Raw genomic sequence first — 18,501 nt, 5'->3', positions numbered from 1 at the left:
GAAGATTAGCTACAAACTGAAATATAATAGAGAATACTCACATTTCCAGCTGAAGCTGGAGTAACAACAACCACAGAGAAGAAAGACAGAGCAGCAGAACTCTAAACTTTATCAGTATATGAATTAAATATCAGCTCACAAAAAGTACTTACAGCTGGAGCTGGCAGAGAAAGAGCAACAGCTAGTGAAGAAGAAAAAGAGAGAGAAACAGTAGTGCTCTAGAACTATTAGTTATGAACAATTCTCAGTCTCTAAAGTCTACTTATCAAAGACCTGGACATCTCTTCTTTAAAAAAAGATGGTGTAGGTGTTCTCTCAAGAGAAAAGAGTGATGGTGACTTGTGAAAGAGAAAGAGGAAAGACTTCAAATCAGCAGAAACTTTTAGCAAGCATCAGTCTCTCTGTAAATCAAACTCTATATAAAGGCAAAACTTCATAATTACACAAAGTAAAGATACAATCAGAGGTAAACTCACCAGCTTATAGCTGTAAGATTAAACACACAGAATATTACAGTAAAGTTATAATTTTCTTTCAAATATTAGAGATCTTCTGCAAGCCTGTCTCTCACACAAAGAAGTGCTTGAAGGGTTCACTTACCTGAATAATAATAATATAGATTAGAGAAGAAAGAAAAGAAAAGAAAAGAAAGAAAAAGTAAGAGAAAGCTCTCTCTTAAGCTAGTGTTTATTATTTAATAGTGACATAGAGCTAGTGAGAACAATAGAGACTCTCTATATATTATTGTGTTATTGAGCTCTGTTGTGTTGTTATGTTATGTTATTAGAGTTATATTGATATCACATCTCTAGTGAGGCTGTACTCTTTTTCTTATAAGGAAATTTTTATTTTTCTCAAGAGATTTTGTTTTTCTACTTATGAAGATTTTTAATGAGACAGCTGTCTTGAGAGATCAAGACTTACAAGAGAGGGGAATCTGTAAGAATTTGCCTGTGAATCTCTTATATAAATGAACAACATCTATAAGGGTTCAGAGTTTTAGCTTGTGAGCTGTTGGAAGTATATATATTCTTACAAGATACTAAGTCATGTGCTTGCAAGCACACATAAAAGACTATCACTGTGTGAATCTCTTGTTGGAAGTCAGTGGCAATCCTGTTGTTAGAAGAACTGGTTGTAGATCATGTAGATTTTCCCAGAGTTAGAGATACAAAAGAGCTAGATATGTATGATGCCTGCAGCTGATGAAAGAGAGTTGTGTGTAGAATATAGAGCTTCTCTAATTAGAAGACTAAACACTAAGATTCCCATGATCTGTAAAGGTCATGCAATTCTTATACATTCAGAGGTATAGCCATATGGCATCCCAAACATCTGATATTATCTAATGCAAGATTGGTCTAGACCTATGTTTATAATACTATCTCCCCTCTTAGAGGCCTCAGACTCCAAGATATAGCGCTATCAAGGTGGTTTTTTCATACATTATCATAGTTCCTCTGTCATTGGTGGAGTGTTGTAGGTTCTTGAATATGCAGGCTTCTGCATCTCTATCACTTGTCTATATAGACATCCCACATACATATTGCTACTGGTTGTAGTAGACATTCTTTGTATTCTTCATTATAGAATATTAATTGTTTTATTATGAAAGTCCAGTGTTTCATCATGTTATTATCTTTTTATTTGTTTGCTTGTCTGATTGCTATATTGTCTGTTGTCTGTTGTTGTGTTTGTTTATCAACAAGTCATAGAACTAGTAACTTTAGTGCATTGCTGTGTGAGTATAAATAGAGAGTTCTTCACTCTCTTCCTTCTTCTCTTTCTTCTACTTTATCTGAATGTGGGCATTGTTATCTCTTCAGTCTAGCTCATCACAATATTGTTGTCAAAAGATTCTATTTCTTATAATAAGAAAGATGCTCTTCTGTGTTCTATCTGTATATACTTGATGTTTACAGACCACTTAGATGAATTCACATCATGTATATGGAATGCCAGTAAAGAATTATGTGCACATTGCTTAGAATATCAGACTTGAATCTGTTGTGATATATGTGTCTCTTCATCTGTCTCTCTTGTTGTTCTGACATGAGTATAGGTTCCAGAATCCACCATCAGGCTTGTTTATTGGCTTTTGAGACTTTGAGAGAAATACTATAGTTTTGACATAGCTGATTCACATCATCTGTACAATGTAAAGTGCATGAGTATACTCATGCAAGAGTTTTGTAAGCTCAACTCTGGAGCTGCCAAATACTATTGTCACTAGGCTACTTCTTGTCTCAAAGAATCTTCTATAAAATGCTGTTATCCTGCATTACATTATAAAACCAAAACCATGGACCTTATGTTCAAAACAGAATCTATCAAAGATAGTCCATCTGAGCTTCTTCATTCAACAACTCCAGTTTGTACCATTCTGTCTCAGGTAGAAAATGAAATCAGAAACATTCAAGTTTCACTTGATCATTTCACCACTTGTTTAACAGATGAAGCCAAAGCTCTCTGTCTAGGCCAATCTTATGTCTTCCATCAATTGTCTGGCTAATGTTGTCTCCTCTGATTTCCAGAACATTGCAGACACAATTCATTCTTCTTGTGGTTCTTTGTCTGTTAAGCCTACTTCTATTGCAGTACCATCCATTGTCATATCACTGGTTCCAGCAACTTCAGAACCACATCTGTCTTTGACTGGTTCATCTCTGTCACAGTCATATTTCAGGCACTCTTGTGGTACCCCTTCTCATTACTAGTTGTTTGGTTTTATTACATGTGATAATCTTTAGCATGTCTAGTGTTCTTTTTGTATATAGGTTTATTTATCTTAGAATGACTTTACTTCTTTTGTAAATAATTCTTAAGAACTTCTTGTGTATTTTCAAGATTTTTCTCAGATTCCCATGTTAATTTCTCAATAGGAAATCTCTTCCATTTCACTAGATAATGTTTCTTACAATAGTGCACTTTGTCATTCAAGATTTCATCTACTTCCCACTCATGATAGTCATTTACTAGTACCACAGAAGAACACATTGATGCCTCACTCTTTCTCATGCAATATGGTTCCAATAATAAGACATAGAAGACATCATGAATCTGATAGCTTGAAGAGAGCTTCAGTTGATATGTATTATTTCCTACAGTCTCTATCACTAAGAAGGGCCTATAGTACTTGTTGTCTAACTTTTTACAGAGATGTATTGTTTGTAAATTTCTTGATAACAACATCACTTCATCATCAAATGTGTACACCTTGTCTTGTTATTTGTGATTATAGAATCATGCTTGGTCTTCTTTTGCTTTCATCAAATGTTCTACCAGACTATCTCTTAATGCAGAGATCATTCTCAGTCTCTCATCAAGTATTATTTGTGTGTTGTTGGTTGACTTCTGGATCTTGTCTGGTTCTCTAGATTTAAAGCCATACATTGCTCTAAATGGAGACATATGCATTATAGAGTGTACTGATCTGTTGTATGCAAACTCTGCATACACAAGCCATTTCTCCTAATTATCTTGCCTATGACCATAATAGATACAGAGATATTTCTCCAAGATCTTGTTCAGTACCTCTGTTTGGCCATCTGTTTATGGGTGAAAAGCCATGCTAAGTTTTCATCTAACTTTCATATGGAAACATAGCTCTGACCAATATTTACTTGTAAAGACAGATCCCTAGTTCAAGATAATATCATCTGAAAATCCAAAGTTCTTGAACATCTTTTTCAGCAAGAGATTTGCTATCTCTGGTGCATTAATCTTCTTTCTACACACAAGAAAACATGCAAGCTTTGTAAATCAATTCACAATAACCAGGACTGTATTGTATGGATTTCTCTCCTCTTCACTTGAAGAAAGATTCATTATAAAGTTCATGGCTGTTAAATGCCAGAGATCACTGGATGTCAGCAACAAAGCAAGCAGCTTATATAGTTTGTACATCAGAGACTTTTCTTGTTGGCAGGTTTCGCATTCATGTACATACATCTGAATATCTTGTCTTATTAAGTGTCATTTGTATTTTTGCCAGAGCAAGACAAATGTCTTCATCACATTCAAGTAACCAGCAAATAGATTATTATAATAGACTTATAGTAGTTCTTGTCTAAGAGCTGGATCACTGGGAATATAGATTCTGCTGTCCTTCATTAAAAGATCTTGTTTATCTATCTTCTACTCTGACTGCTGGAATTCTGCCTCAGCAAATCTCACTTGTATAAAGGGATTGTTTCTCTGTGCTTCTAGCAACAGATTCAATATACTTACAGTTAGTTTATTATAGGCCTTTTTGTCTTTTGTCACTATATTTGCACACACACAGGGAATCCAAAGTCTCCTGCAATTTCTATATTGAGTCTCCTCAGCATCTCTGACTGGTGCTTCTTGAACTGACTTAACTGTTATCTTGATACCACCAGATCTTCTCTGCACTATCTCTACTCTGCTGCTTTGGACAGCACAAGCAGCATGTTCTTGAATATCTTCTTTATCAAAGAAAGTTCCTTCAAATAGGCCCCACTCTGAAACACCATCCACATCATGTTGTTTTTAGATACCTTCTTTATCAAAGAAAGTTTCTTTAAATGAGTTCTACTCTAGAACACTATCTGTGTTATATTATCTTTAGATACCTCCTTTATCAAAGAAAGTTCCTTTGAATGGGTCTCACTTTGGAACACTATCTGTATCATGTTGTTTGAGTATATATATCAGCAGACCAATGTCCTCTTCTAGTTTGACATAGTTCAGTCTTTGTAATAGTGTGTCAGCTGGGTTATACTTTTCAGAGTGGTAGAGAACCTCAAAGTTATACACTTTAAGAATCTCAATCCATCTTACATGTTGTCATTATGCCATCTTGTTTGTGGACTTTATGAATAAACAAAGATTTACATGATTTGTAATAATCTCCACAGAATACTTCATTCCTTCTAAGTATTGCCACCAATAAACAAATACTTGAATAATGGCCAACATCTTTTTATCTGGTGTGCCATAGGCTTGTTGGGCCTGATCAAACTTGAATAACCAGTAGATAACTGGGTGCCACCTATTTTTGAACAGCTGTAGCAATATTGTACCTGCAGCATGTTCCAAAGCATTCATCTTCAGATATATTCTATATTCTAAATCATAGTGCCAGATGACAGACTCTCTAAAGAAGGCTGCTTGCAACTTATAAAATACTTTACTGGCAGCAGATATTAGAAGAAAAGATTCTTTCTTTCTTTTATTTTTACTACTTTTCAAGAGATCTGTCAATAATATCACAATAACTAAGTACTTACATATGAATCTTCTATAGAAGTTCACAAAGCCCAGAGATACCTGGATATCATGAAAGCTTTATAGCAAAGACCACTTCATGATTGTCTCTATCTGCTTTGGGTCCATCTTAATACCTTTAGTATCAATAATATATCCAAGGTACAAGATTATTTGTCTTTTAAAAGCACATTTAGCAAGCTTTGCAAACAACTGGTATTTTCTTAGACACTCCATAACTAATCTAATACACTTCTCATGCTCCTTCTCTGAGGTCAAGAAGATAAGAATATCATCTAGATAAACTATACAGCATACATCAACCAGGCCTGCCAGCACTCTATTAATATAGGACTAGAAGGTTGCTTGTGTATTTGATAATCTGAAAGACATGACAAGGTACTCAAAACTCCCAAACTTTGTGTGAAATGTGATCTTTCATTTGTTCTCTTTTTTGATTCTAATCTGATGGTAGATATTACATAAATTCACCTTGAAAAAGTAATATGCTTCTGCCAACTGCCTTAACATCTCATCTATCAATAGCAGAAAGTAATAGTTCTTCACTGTAACTGTGTTAAGATCACAATAATCAACACAGAGCCTGAGTTTTCTGTCAGTCTTGGGCACAAACAACACTAAAACCCCTGCCAGACTTTATAACAGATGTATTCAACTCTTGCAGAGCTTGTTCTTGATATACTCTTATAGAATCTCTGTCTGCTTGAATAATAGTTTATAGATTGGCATGTATAAGAGTTCACAGCCATCTTTAAGAACAATCAGATAACTGATCTTTATTAATTCCAGCAATTCTGTTACTTTTTCTTCTGAGAAAACATCTTTATAGTCCCTCAACTACTCAGGCACCTCTGTTAGAACTTGATTGTTATCTGATACAAAAATAGTATAGAAGAGTTTGTTCTTGATGTATACTGCTTGAAAAAATTTATCTGCACTCAGAAGTTTCACTGTTTCCTCTAAAGATTAATAATATCACATCTTGTTCTTCCAATCAATGTCCAGATTGAAATCTTTCAACTACAGCATGTATAAAACTATATTCATATTAATTATATTAATCACTGCAAAGATTCATCTTACCATCTTTGTGATCTCCATAGAGTCCATTATAGTGAGTTGAATCTTATAGATATCATACCAGTCAGCCTCAGCTTCATTCAACATCTCAATGACTTCTATAAGCATTTCCAGCTGATCTCAGTCCAATTGGAATACCAGTTTATTGAAAATACTGTCCACTGTAGTATCTGAGTCCAACAGTATAGCTTGTTCCATAAAACCACCCAATGATATAGTCAGTATGATTGACAGACATATACTGCACCTGCTTATCTTCTTTAGTGGGTTGACACCCCATCTTTCTAATATTTGATCTGGTTCATGCATGGGCTTTGCAGCTCTAGTCTTTATCTGGTTCTTATTCTTTTCATCTGTCTGCTGGAACTTGTTGAAGCTGTTTGAACAAAACTTTGTCCTATAATCTAATTGACCACATCTTAGACAGAGTCTCTTCTCTATTTGTTGTTTGTGTTTCTCTTCAGATATCTTCAGAAGTGGTTTTGCAGGTGTCTTCTTTAACTGTAAGAGTTTTTCTTTATTATCTTGTTGAGACACATCTTTTTCTTAAAAGATTGAGATTTTCTATTTCTTCTTGTTCAAGTTCTTGTTATTCTGTCTTTGCTTCTTCTTTTCTAGAATGAACTTAATAAGAGTTACTTGTTCTTATAGTTCTGCAACTATCTTTAATTAATATTGCAACTTATTAAGTTCAGCTCAAATAGTTGTTTTGAGCTTTATCTGTAGAAAGAGTACACAGAAGAATTCATTCAGTAGATTTTTCAGATCTTGTTTAAGTTCAGTAATATATATGAAAAATGAAGATATTAATTGATCTTTCTACTGAGTAGTATTATAATATTGTTGCATTATATCTTGACAGCAAGTTATCTTGAATTCAACATTATTCTTATATCATGTTTTGAACTTTTTTTATAATATAGATATTTGTTCTTCTTCTATTTCCAACATCTGCTAATGCATCTGGAATTTATCACAAAAATGACTAGATGCTCAGTTAATTCTAACAGCATCTGTCACTTTTTATAGTGATTTTCTCAGATGAAAATACTGTTTTATTAAGACTAGCTACCTTTTATACTCACCAAGTAATTTATCATGGTAATAAGATACTTTTGAAGATTTCACATTCTCAAAATTATCTGATTTCTCTGTCAGTTGTGTCTGCAAGAGAAATTCTGAGAGAAAATTATTATTTGTTAATCTTTGTTTATATTCAATCTGTATCTGCAGTCTATGTATTTTATTTTATTTATATATGTTTGCTAGATTCTTTTGCAAATGTGTCTTCTTTTCTTCAAGAGTTTCTTCTCTTTGAGTTTCATCTAAAATATTAAGAGGTGCATCTCTATTGTTTGTGTTATTTGCTAGTGTCTCACTGGTGGTGGTTCCACTGCTACCAGCATCTTCATTAATGCTTGTTTTCTCCACATTGGTGTCTACCTCTGTCAGATCTGTAATGTGAGATGTTGTTGTGGTTTATCTTGTGGATCTTGATGGTATTGTACCAACTTAGATAATTGTATGTTGGAGTGTTCAGAATATTAGAAGAACCAGTTATAGATTATGTAGATTTTCCCAGAGTTAGAGATACAAAAGAGCTAGGTAGATACAATGCCTGCAGCTGATAGGAGGAAGTCATGTGTAGAATGTAGAGATTCTCTAACTAGAAGACTGAACACTAAGGTTCCTATGATTCATAAGAGTCATGCAATCCTTATACATTCAGGAGTATGGCCACATGGCATTCCAAATATCCAATGTTGTCTGACGCAAGGTTGGTCTAGGCCTACATTTGTAACACCTGTCTACAAGTTGTATATAGTTGCCAATACCAGAAGCTTTATCTTGTGTACTCTTTTCTATGTACAATTCCTCCTATAGATTCATTGTCATGCTGATCCACATGTATGATCCTCACATTACTATAAAAAGCTTGTCCATCTTCTTGTGTTTTAAAACACTGCTTGCACAGTGGAATTGAAGCTAGATATACTTCTGAAATATACATTAAAAAAGCTGACAATGTCAATGGATAATCCCTGTAGTTCCTGTAGTGTAGCAACATGTCTCTTGTGTTCTGCTAAGTCAAATTTTGAGTTGACTCTCCTTATATTCAGGAACTCTAAATGCTATCTCAGCCTTGCTTCCCGGATGTAACTCAGTATGTTGCTGAAGAACCAAATAATGCTGTTGGCCGATAAGCACCGTCTGCCGAGAGAAAAAATTACGTAATACAAGTATAGTCACGTGATATACATGCGAAGGCGGCTGGATAAACTGGCCCCAATTTTCTCTAGGCGCGACATCTTCCCTTCACGTGCTTTGCTGCACAAGTGGCCACCAGATGCTTCAGAATTACGGATAGTTGACTCGTAATTAGCACCTTAATCTTCATGCCAAAGGCCTTTGTTGGGTCGATCAAGAAGGCTGATACTATCTACGATGAGACAGGATTTGACAGCTTCAAGATCAACATTGATTTTGAGAAGGTGGAGTTTGTCGAAACTTTGAGAAGCTCGGAGGCGTCGTCACTATTTCACATCAGCTACTGCGGCAAGGTCCGGGTCCTGAAAATTGTATGTGCCCTCATTCTGGCTCAACGTTTATCGTTTCTAATTTATACGTACGTAGTTCCACAAACAGAGATCCTGGCTATGCTTCTGACCTTCTTCGTGATTTAAACCCTCTCGCTGCGAAATTAGAGCCTATTGCTACTTCAAACAGTTCAGAATATGCGATACTGGCTTCATTCCCAAGTTTTACGAATTTGCGGTAAATATCAAGCTGGTGGCCTGTGCTCTCTACCTTGATACCTTTCGGCAAGATACTAACCATCCATGTGCCATTTTAGTCAAGTTTCTGTCAAAGTCTCTCCTATTGAACTGTGTTACTTACACACCAGATTGATTGTGAAAGGATGTTATATTCATCCAGCAAATTCACTCTACTTGAGTCAAGCACTATCCAAAAAATGTAATCATTGTTCCTGGTGATCCTGAGAGAGTTGTGTGGATTGATTTTGATGCCAACATTGTGTTTCCCTAAAATAGTTCAATTGAAGGGAAGGAATGTGAGCAGATTGACTTTGAAACTGCTGTTGTTGAAAGTTTCAGACCATTGCCTGTTTGTCATCTCACTACCTTTAGTTATTGCTTATTTATTGAGGAGAAACTAATGATGTCTGCAGGAAAGAGACCAAAAAAGGGGTCTTGCGCCCTATACCAAATTCTACCAGAAAAAGTACTTTCAAGGAGACACCAAGCATAATAAAATTACAAAATTTGCCAGTCATCATCTGCTGTGCTCAACATCCAAAGGTACCACAGTCCCAGGAGAACCACTAGTTGTTCAGGTCCCTTTGTTTCCCATGGTATAGCATGTGCAACCAGTAAATTCCCACTCGCCTCTAGCCTTTTGATGGGTACCAGTTCAGTGTTGGATAAGACATAACTGTACCGCGCATCATGCTGTTCCATGTAGTAATTAACCTGAGAAAGGACCTGCATAGACTCCCTCTGTTCTGCTGGTATTTGTGATGTTCCTCTGCACAGCTAAGGAGAGTCTTTACGAATTGACGCCCAGGGGATGGGTCAGGAGGTTGTTCTTTTTGGGTGGACTCGTAAATAACCTCCTAGATACTTCATACGTTTAACTATATAGGGGGAAATAAGTGGACACTAAACTCCCTGCTGTGTTGGACAGACACAACCCTAAGAAATACCGAAAGGACCTGGGCACTAGTGAAAGAAGCGAAAGACGTGTTGCACGTCGGAATGCAATAAATACCAGCGAACCAGCTGCGACCGCAAGCACGGGAACAAAGGGAAGACGTAATACACGAAACCCGCTCTTCCCTGTCAACATAGAGCGATCTTGCTTTGAAAGTTCCGAGAGTGCACTACAGACATCTTCCATCCTCATATACCCAGGCAGAGCCCAGCAATCTTGAATAATATTACCCAGGAATATGCCCTCTGTGTTGGGCAGCTCTCTGTCCCAAGGCCAGTTGGGAAAATGGATACGCCTGGCTTCAGCCATTCGATCTGGAATCGCGTAGTTCTCATTTTCAGAAATCGCCGCATGATACCATGTAGCTGGGTTGGAAGGCTGGCAGATACGGGCTTCGAACTTCTCGCCAGTAACAACATTATAGATAAGGGAACCGAAGCAGGCAATGTCATGCTTGAACGACAGACTGTCCTCATTGACCTCGCCAATATCCAGATGTTCCGGAACGACACGAGAGTTCCCAAGGTAACATAATTTAAGCCTTTGACCATCCGCAATTAGGAAGTTTCTTGCAGTAAAACCGCCGATGAGTACACGTTTTGAATGTGCATATGAGACAGCAGCGGCTGCTTCCCGCATGCAGTTCAATTGCCGGGTCCGATTTAGCTTTGTTTGTGATAGGTATTTGTCAAGAGTCCTGTCCGGTAAGAGCGATATCTCAAAATCTGCGAGCACGTTGGCATGGGGTCCTAAATGTTCATAGATCTTCTTTTCGTGTTCAAGTGGACAATCCAGAGTAACCAACTCCAGCGCAGCCAGCAGACTTCTCGCGTTCTGGAACGCATTCTTGACCCAACACCTTTCAATGATGGAACCAAGCCAGACGTCCTGGGTGGAAGGTAGAATATCCCGCCGTGGCCAGGCGGCGCAGGCGGGCCCTGACGGTTGATCCCTAAAGAGATCAAATTCGCAATGGTACCCAGTTACGACCTCATACATCACTGCACCCAGTTGGCCCATGTCTGTGTAAATTGAGTAGCCACGCTCGTCGACGCGCTCCATATCGGTATTGAGGGGCAGAATAGAGGACTCGGAGAAGTCACAGAATCTTATGGAGAGGTCGGCGCTGAGAAGGAGGTTCTTCGTAGCAATATCTGCTACTACAACGCAGCGGTCGTGAATGTGGGCAAGGCCATGAGCCATTTGCCGAAACCATGAGAGCTGATCCGATCGAGGCGGGCGTCGTTTCTTTATATATGCAGTAAGATCTCCGTTTTCCATCAACTCCATTCGAATACAATCACCAGGGAAGTCAAAGCAACGTGCAACGCCCTCACAGCCCCGTAGCCGTCGATACACGCTTATTTCATGTCTGATGACTTTAAGGTTCGCTTGTATATCAACGTTACTATCACCGATATACCTTAATGGAATTTTAACCGCGGTGCCATCCTGTTGGACAACGACCCCGGTTCCACCATAGCCGATAACAGGATCACTAAGAGGAGTCCCGTCAAGGTTTAAGAAAGGGGTAGACATTCTAAGAGAGAAATAAATGTTGATTGATTTGAGAGCCCACACTTCTTAGCATGTAAAGCATCATGAAGGAAAGTCAGGGGAAGGTTGCAGCACAAAACTAAAATTTGATACAGAGCAACATTTGATGTGTTTTGTTCAACGTCCCCTTTTTTGTCCTGAGAAAAAAGAGCATGTGACCGCCACCGCCACCAAACAACGCTTCACTAACTTATGCTCCAACCTTTACCCCATGTGGCTGGGAGACAGAGCCGCCACCTGCACCAGCATCCCCTTCATCACTTTTTGGTTTGCCCTGACTTCGATGGTTTGGACAATTTCGCTTGCGCTTAGTTGAGCTTGCTTGAGAAGTAGGCGTTGGGCTTTCACATTGACTCCCTCTTTGCTCCGCCGGTTTGCACCATTGTATATAGTCGTGGTCAGGTTCATGCGTACTACACGGCCCAATCCCTCCTGTGCAATCGGGCCACCTTGCCGGTGTCTTTCGCATCTGGAAGCACATCTCTGGTACTAACTGCATGTCAGTGAATACAATATGACTATTGAAGATAGGAATCCTTACCGGTATGCAAATTGATCTTCACTGTTTTGCAATAGTACAGCAGGAGGGATGGAGAGAGCTGCTACCCTTACACGAAAGTGGTCGAGTCAGGGCTAAATCTGAAAAAAATTAAATTTGATTCATTGATTGGAGCCAACTATGCCGTCTTAAATAGAGAGAGGCATAGAGGCACAAGACCATGAGACTAAGAGAAGAAACTGGCTGATAACACAATCATGGCTCTGAATCCCATGCGTGATCTGATGCCCAAGGCTGAGCGCCCTCCAGAAGCGGGGTTGACAAACAGTGAGAGGACCCACCTCACCTGCTGTTGTTGATTGTTCAAATGATCTCAGCGGGCAAAAAATCTCTGGACCGCACAGTCATACCTGGAACAGTACCTTTTTGACAGTATAAGTTGGCTATCCCAATAGCTTAGGTATTTCAACATTCCCCATATCTGTGAAAGTGAAAATTACTTTATGAAGGTATTGAGGGCTTTTGACAAAATCAGTAGGGGACGATGGGCAATCTCATCTCGCACTTCTGTGATCCAGCATATGACAAGGTGTGTTTGGGATCTCATTGGCTTGTATTATTTTATTTTCTTTTATTTTACCTGTTCCTTCACTTGGTTAAATTGGACTCTATGCAGTTGAAATGATGAGCTGTCCATACCCGTGGCAGCATTCATTCTGATGGAGCACACCAGGATTCAAGAGGCTTCGAATGATGTCACATGATTTTGCCCAGATCTCAGCTCTGCATAAATACAATGCACCGCGCACGGTCCCAGTCAGAACGGCAACTGCCAGCTACAAGTTAACTTCTCGGAGCTGGCCGGGGTTAGCTTGAGTTGACAGGTTTTTGACAGGTTGCAACTAGCTGCTTGCTCGCTGTGACTGTAGGCTGGGCCTTGGAGGTATGCATGATTTAGATGCCTGGGCCTTGGCTGTAGCTGTTCAGCCTCCACTAAGAAGTAAAGTTGGTGGCATTTAGTGGGGTGGTACTGAAGCCCACAGAGTTCTTGATGATCAAAACATCTCTCTGAATGTTCTGTGCACTTGATGGCATCCTGGACATGGCTGAGCACCTTTCCCGCGAGTGCAATAATAGATGTGATGTAGTGCTGCACTTATAATATGTGGTTCTTGCTGCAATTAGTGGTATGCTTCTTAAAGATATGTGACATATTGTTGATGTGTTTAGGACATTGTTTACCTGTGGTACTCTTATGTTGAGACACTAGTCTCTATGTAGTTAGTCTCCAGCTTAGTGGCTCGGATTAGACATCTTACTTCTCATCCCACAATTTTTTGGATGACAAGTGAGAGCACACACATCTATTAAGTTCACATTCAGTAGTTTCTATAGCCTTCATACATGGTTAGTAGTCTTGTAGGTTCTTCATAAGGTTTTGAGCCCTTCTTTAGGAATCTTTAAAGTGTTTAAAGTTGTCAAAATGTTAGGTGAACTGGTCATAGGTCACATAGGTTTTCCCAGAATTAGAGGTATGAAAGAGCTAAGTAGGTACAATGCCCACAACTGATGGGAGAGAGTCATGTGTAAAACATAAAGGTTCTCTCACTTGGAGACTGAACACTAGAGTTCCCATGATCTATATAAATCATGTGATTCTTATATGTTCAGTATTGAGGTCATGTTAATACCTCTGAACATCTGATGTTATCTGATGCTTGATTGATCTAGATCTATGTTTGTAACACTATCCCCCTCTCCAGAGATCTTGAACTCTGAGGCATAGAGCTACCAAAGTGGTTTTTTGTATATTGTTGTAGCTCCTCTATTATTGGTGGAGTATTGTAGATTCTTGAATATGTAAGCTTCTGTATTACTCACTGCTTGTCTATATAGATATCCTGCATGTGTATTGCTGCTAGTTGCAGTAGACATTTTTTGTTGTAGAACAGCAATTGTTTTATTATGAAAGTCCAGTATTTTATTATGTACTTGTTTCTTTGTTTGTTTGCTTGTCTGGTTGCTATATTATCTGTTGTTTGTTGTTATGTTATTTATTAACAAGTTGTGGGACTAGCAATCTTGGTGTATTATAATAAGTATAAATAAAGAGTTTCTGGCTCTCTTCTTTCTTCTTTTCTTCTGCTTTGTTTAGGCTCAGGTGTTGTTTCTTGTTTGTTTTATAACTTGTCATGATGTTATTGTTGAAAGACTCTGTTGTACATAATAAAGAAGACACTCTTCTGTACTCTGTCTGTATTTACTTAATATTTATAAACTATCTGGATGAAGACAAGTCTTGTCTATAAGATACTGAGAAGAAATCTTGTTTTTATTATTTAGAACATCAAATCTGTATCTATTATGATATAAGTATGTCTTTATCTATTCTTCTTGTTGTTCTGACATGGCTGTAGATTTCAGAATCTGCTGTTGAACTAGTTTGTTGGCTTTTGTAACTTTGAGAAGAATACTATAGTTTTGATGCAGCTGATCTATATTGTCTGTACAATATCAAGTACATGAGTATACTTGTGTGTGAATTTTGTGGGCTTGACTCAGGAGCTGCTAAATGTTGCTATCACCAGGCCACTTCTATTGTTGAAGAACCTTCCATAAAATGTTGTTATCTTGTCTCACATCATGTAGTCAAGACTATAGATCTTGTGTCTGAGATGGAATCTATTAAAGATAGTCTGTCTGAGTTTTCTTATTTGTCAAGCTCAGTTTGTACTGTTCTCTCTTAAGTAGAAAATAAAGTTGTAAATATCTGAGTCTTGCTTAACTATCTTATAACTTGTTTGACAAGTGAAATTAAAGCTCTTTAAGACAGTATGAAAACTGATCTTGTAGATCTTCTGTACTATCTTACTTGTTCTCAGATTAACTTCTGCTTAGGCCAATCTCATATCTTCTATTAATTATCTAACTGATATTATTTCTTCTGATTTTCAGAGTGTTATAGAAATGCTTTATTCTCTTTATACTTCTTTATCTGTAATGTTTTTCTTTGTAACTGTATCTTCTATTGTAGTTCTGTCTGTTATTGTATCAAATATATCTGTGGCTTCTGAGTCTTGCTTGTCTATAATCAGTTCATCATTATTGTAGCTGTATCTTGAGCACTCTTACAATATGCCTTCTTACTGTTAAATTCTTGATTTTGTAGATATATTATAATTTTTATATTTGTTTCATGTCATGTTTATCTTTCTTTCTGTATATAGATTTGTTTGTCTTCTTGTAATTTTATCTTTTCTTTAGATAATTCTTAAGGGTTTCTTGTGCATTTTTGAGATTTTTCTCAGATTTCCACATCAATTTCTTAATAGAGAATTCTTTTCACTTCACTAGATAATGTCTCTTGCAGTAGTGTGCTTTGTTGTTCAAGATTTCATCTACTTCCCACTCATGATGGTTGTCTACCAGTACTGTGGGAGAATGTGTTGGTGCCTTATCTGTTCTTGTGCAGTACAGTTTCAACAATAAGACATGGAAAACATTGTGAATCTGATAGCTTGGAGAAAGCTTCAGTTGATATATATTATTTTCTATAATCTCTATCACTAAGAAATGTCTATAGTACTTGTTGTCTAACTTCTTGCAAGAATATATTGTTTGTAGGTTTCTTGATGACAACATTACTTCATTATCAGATGCATACACTTTATCTTGATATCTTTGATTATAGAACTATGCTTGATTCTCTTTTGCTTTTTGTCAAATGTTCTACCAGACTATCTCTTAATATGAAGATTATTCTCAGTCTTCTGTCAGATGCTGTCTGTATGTTGTTGTTGTTGTTGACTGACTTCTGGATCTTGTCTGGTTCTCTAGATTTGAAGCTATACATTACTTTGAATAGAAACATGTGTATTATAGAGTGTTCTGATCTGTTGTATGCAAATTCTGCATACACAAGCCACTCCTCCCAGTTGTCTTATCTATAGCTACAATAGACATAAAGATATCTCTTCAAAATCTTGTTCAGTATCTCTGTTTAGCCATTCATTTGTAGGTGGAATGCTGTGCTAAGTTTTTATCTAACTTTTATGTAAAAATATAGCTCTGACCAGTATTCACTTGTGAAAACAGATCTCTAATCCAAAACAATATTATTTGAAAATCTGAAGTCTTTAAATACTCTTCTGAACAGAAGATTTGCCATCTCTGGTGTGTTAATCTTCTTTCTACACACAAGAAAACATGCAAGCTTTATAAATCAATTCACAATAATCAGGACTGCATCATATGGGTTTCTCTCCTCTTCACTCAGAGAGAGGTCTGTTATAAAGTTTATAGATATTAAACATTAGAGACCACTGGGTGTCAGCAATAATGCAAGCAACTTATATAATTTGTGTGTTGAAGTCTTCTCTTGTTGGCAGGTTTGGCATTCACATATATACATCTGGACATCTTGTCTTATCAATTGCTAATTGTATTTTCACTGGAGCAAGGCAAACATCTTCATCACACTAAAGTAACCTGCAAATGAGTTGTTGTGGTGAACTTATAGTAGTTTCTGTCTTAGAGCTGAATTATTAGGAATGTAGATCCTGCCACTCTTCATTAAAAGATCTCATTTGTCTATTTTCTACTCTGACTGCTGAGATTCTGCCTCAGCAAATCTTGCTTGTACAGAGGAATTATCTCTCTGTGCTTCTAGCAGCAGGTTTAACATGCTTACAGTTGATTCATTATAGATCTTTTTGTTTTTTATTACTATGTTTGTGTGTATACAGGGAATCCAGAATCTTCTGCAATTTCTTTGTTAAGCCTTCCCAGCATCTTTGGCTGGTGCTCCCTGAACTGACTCAATTATCTTAATGCCATCAGATCTCCCCTGCACTATCTCTACCTCACTACTTTGAACAGTATAAGCAGTACATACTTGAATATCTTCTTCATTAAAGAAAGTTCCTTCAAATGGGTCTCACTCTGGAACACCATCTGTATAATATTGTTTGAGTGTATATGTCAGCAGACCAATATCTTCTTCTAGTTTGATATAATCTGGTCTTCATAATAATGCATTGGCTGGGTTATGCTTCCCAGAGCAGTAGAGAATCTTAAAGTCATATGCTCTGAAAACCTCTATCTATCTTACATGTTATCATTATGCCATCTTGTTTGTGGACTTCATAAATGAACAAAGATTTGCATGATTTATAATAATCTCTACAGAGTACTTCATTTCTTCTAAGTACTGCCACTAATGAACAAACACTTGAACAATAGCTAACATCTTCTTATTCAGCATGCCATAGACTTATTGAGTCTGGTCAAACTTGAATGATCAGTAGACAACTGAATGCCACTCATCTTCAAACAGCTGTAGCAATATCATATCTGCAGCATGTTCTGAAGTGTCTGTCTTCAGATATATTCTATGTTCTGGATTATAGTGCTGGATGACAGGCTCTCTGGAGAAGACTATCTGCAACTTGTGAAATACTTTTCTGATAGTAGATGTCAGAAGAAAAGATTCTTTCTTTCTTCTTTTTTCACTGCTCTTCAAGAGATCTGTCAATAATGTTATGATAACTGAGTACTTTTGTATGAATCTCTGATAGAAGTTTGCAAAACCCAGAAATATCTGAATATTATGAAAACTTTGTGGCAAGAGTCACTCTGTGATTATCTGTACCCACTTTGGGTCCATCTTAATACCTTTGTTATCAATGATATATCTGAGGTATGAGATTGTTTGTCTTTGGAAAGTGCACTTGGCAAGCTTTGCAAACAACTGGTATTCTCTTAGACACTCTATAACTAGTCTAACATGTTTCTTGTGCTCTCCCTCTGAGGCTGAGAAAATAAGAATATTATCTAGATAAACTACACAGCATACATCAACCAGGCCTGCCAGTGCCCTATTAATATAGAACTGGAAGATTGCTGGTGTGTTTGACAATCTGAAAGACATGACAAGATACTCAAAACTTTCAAACTTTATATGAAATGTGATCTTTTATTTGTCTCCTTCTTTAATTCTAATCTGGTGGTAGGCATCATATAGATCTATCTTGAAAAAGTAGCATGCTCTTGCCAACTGGCTTAACATCTTGTCTATCAATGGCAAGGGGTAATGATCCTTCACTGTGATTGTGTTAAGATCATGATAATTGACACAGAGTCTGAGTTCTCCATCAGCTTTGGGTGCAAACAACACTGGAGCTCCTGCTGGACTTTATGATGGATGTATTCAACTCTTGCATAACTTGTTCTTGATGTACTCTTGTAGAACCTTCATCTGCTTGAGTGATAGTCTATAGATTGGCATGTATGGGGGCTTGTGGCTGTTTTTAAGAATAATTAGGTGACTGATCTTTATCAATTCCAGCAACTCTGCTGCTTTTTCTTTTGAGAAAATATCTTTG

The 18,501-nt window shown here is 37.3% G+C and overlaps 2 protein-coding genes across 2 annotated transcripts; one reads left to right on the top strand and one right to left on the bottom strand.

The window, feature by feature from the left end:
* Nucleotides 1-8,726: 8,726 nt before the first annotated feature.
* D8B26_000580 (uncharacterized protein) lies at nt 8,727-8,997 on the top strand (the record flags this gene model as incomplete). The annotated part of the gene is made up of 2 exons (XM_066123273.1): nt 8,727-8,909; nt 8,965-8,997. 2 exons carry the CDS (start codon nt 8,727-8,729, stop codon nt 8,995-8,997), a joined length of 216 nt encoding a protein of 71 aa, XP_065979347.1.
* Nucleotides 8,998-9,884: 887 nt separating this feature from the next.
* D8B26_000579 (uncharacterized protein) lies at nt 9,885-11,601 on the bottom strand (the record flags this gene model as incomplete). The annotated part of the gene is made up of 2 exons (XM_066123272.1): nt 9,885-9,895; nt 10,236-11,601. 2 exons carry the CDS (start codon nt 11,599-11,601, stop codon nt 9,885-9,887), a joined length of 1,377 nt encoding a protein of 458 aa, XP_065979346.1.
* Between the last annotated feature and the right edge of the window lie 6,900 nt (nt 11,602-18,501).

This window comes from Coccidioides posadasii, chromosome 1, assembly GCF_018416015.2.
Source record: "Coccidioides posadasii str. Silveira chromosome 1, complete sequence".
In the NCBI taxonomy this organism is placed as follows: Eukaryota; Fungi; Ascomycota; class Eurotiomycetes; order Onygenales; family Onygenaceae; genus Coccidioides; species Coccidioides posadasii.
The sequence above is the reverse complement of the archived record's forward strand: the minus strand, read 5'-3'. Positions and strand labels throughout refer to the sequence as shown.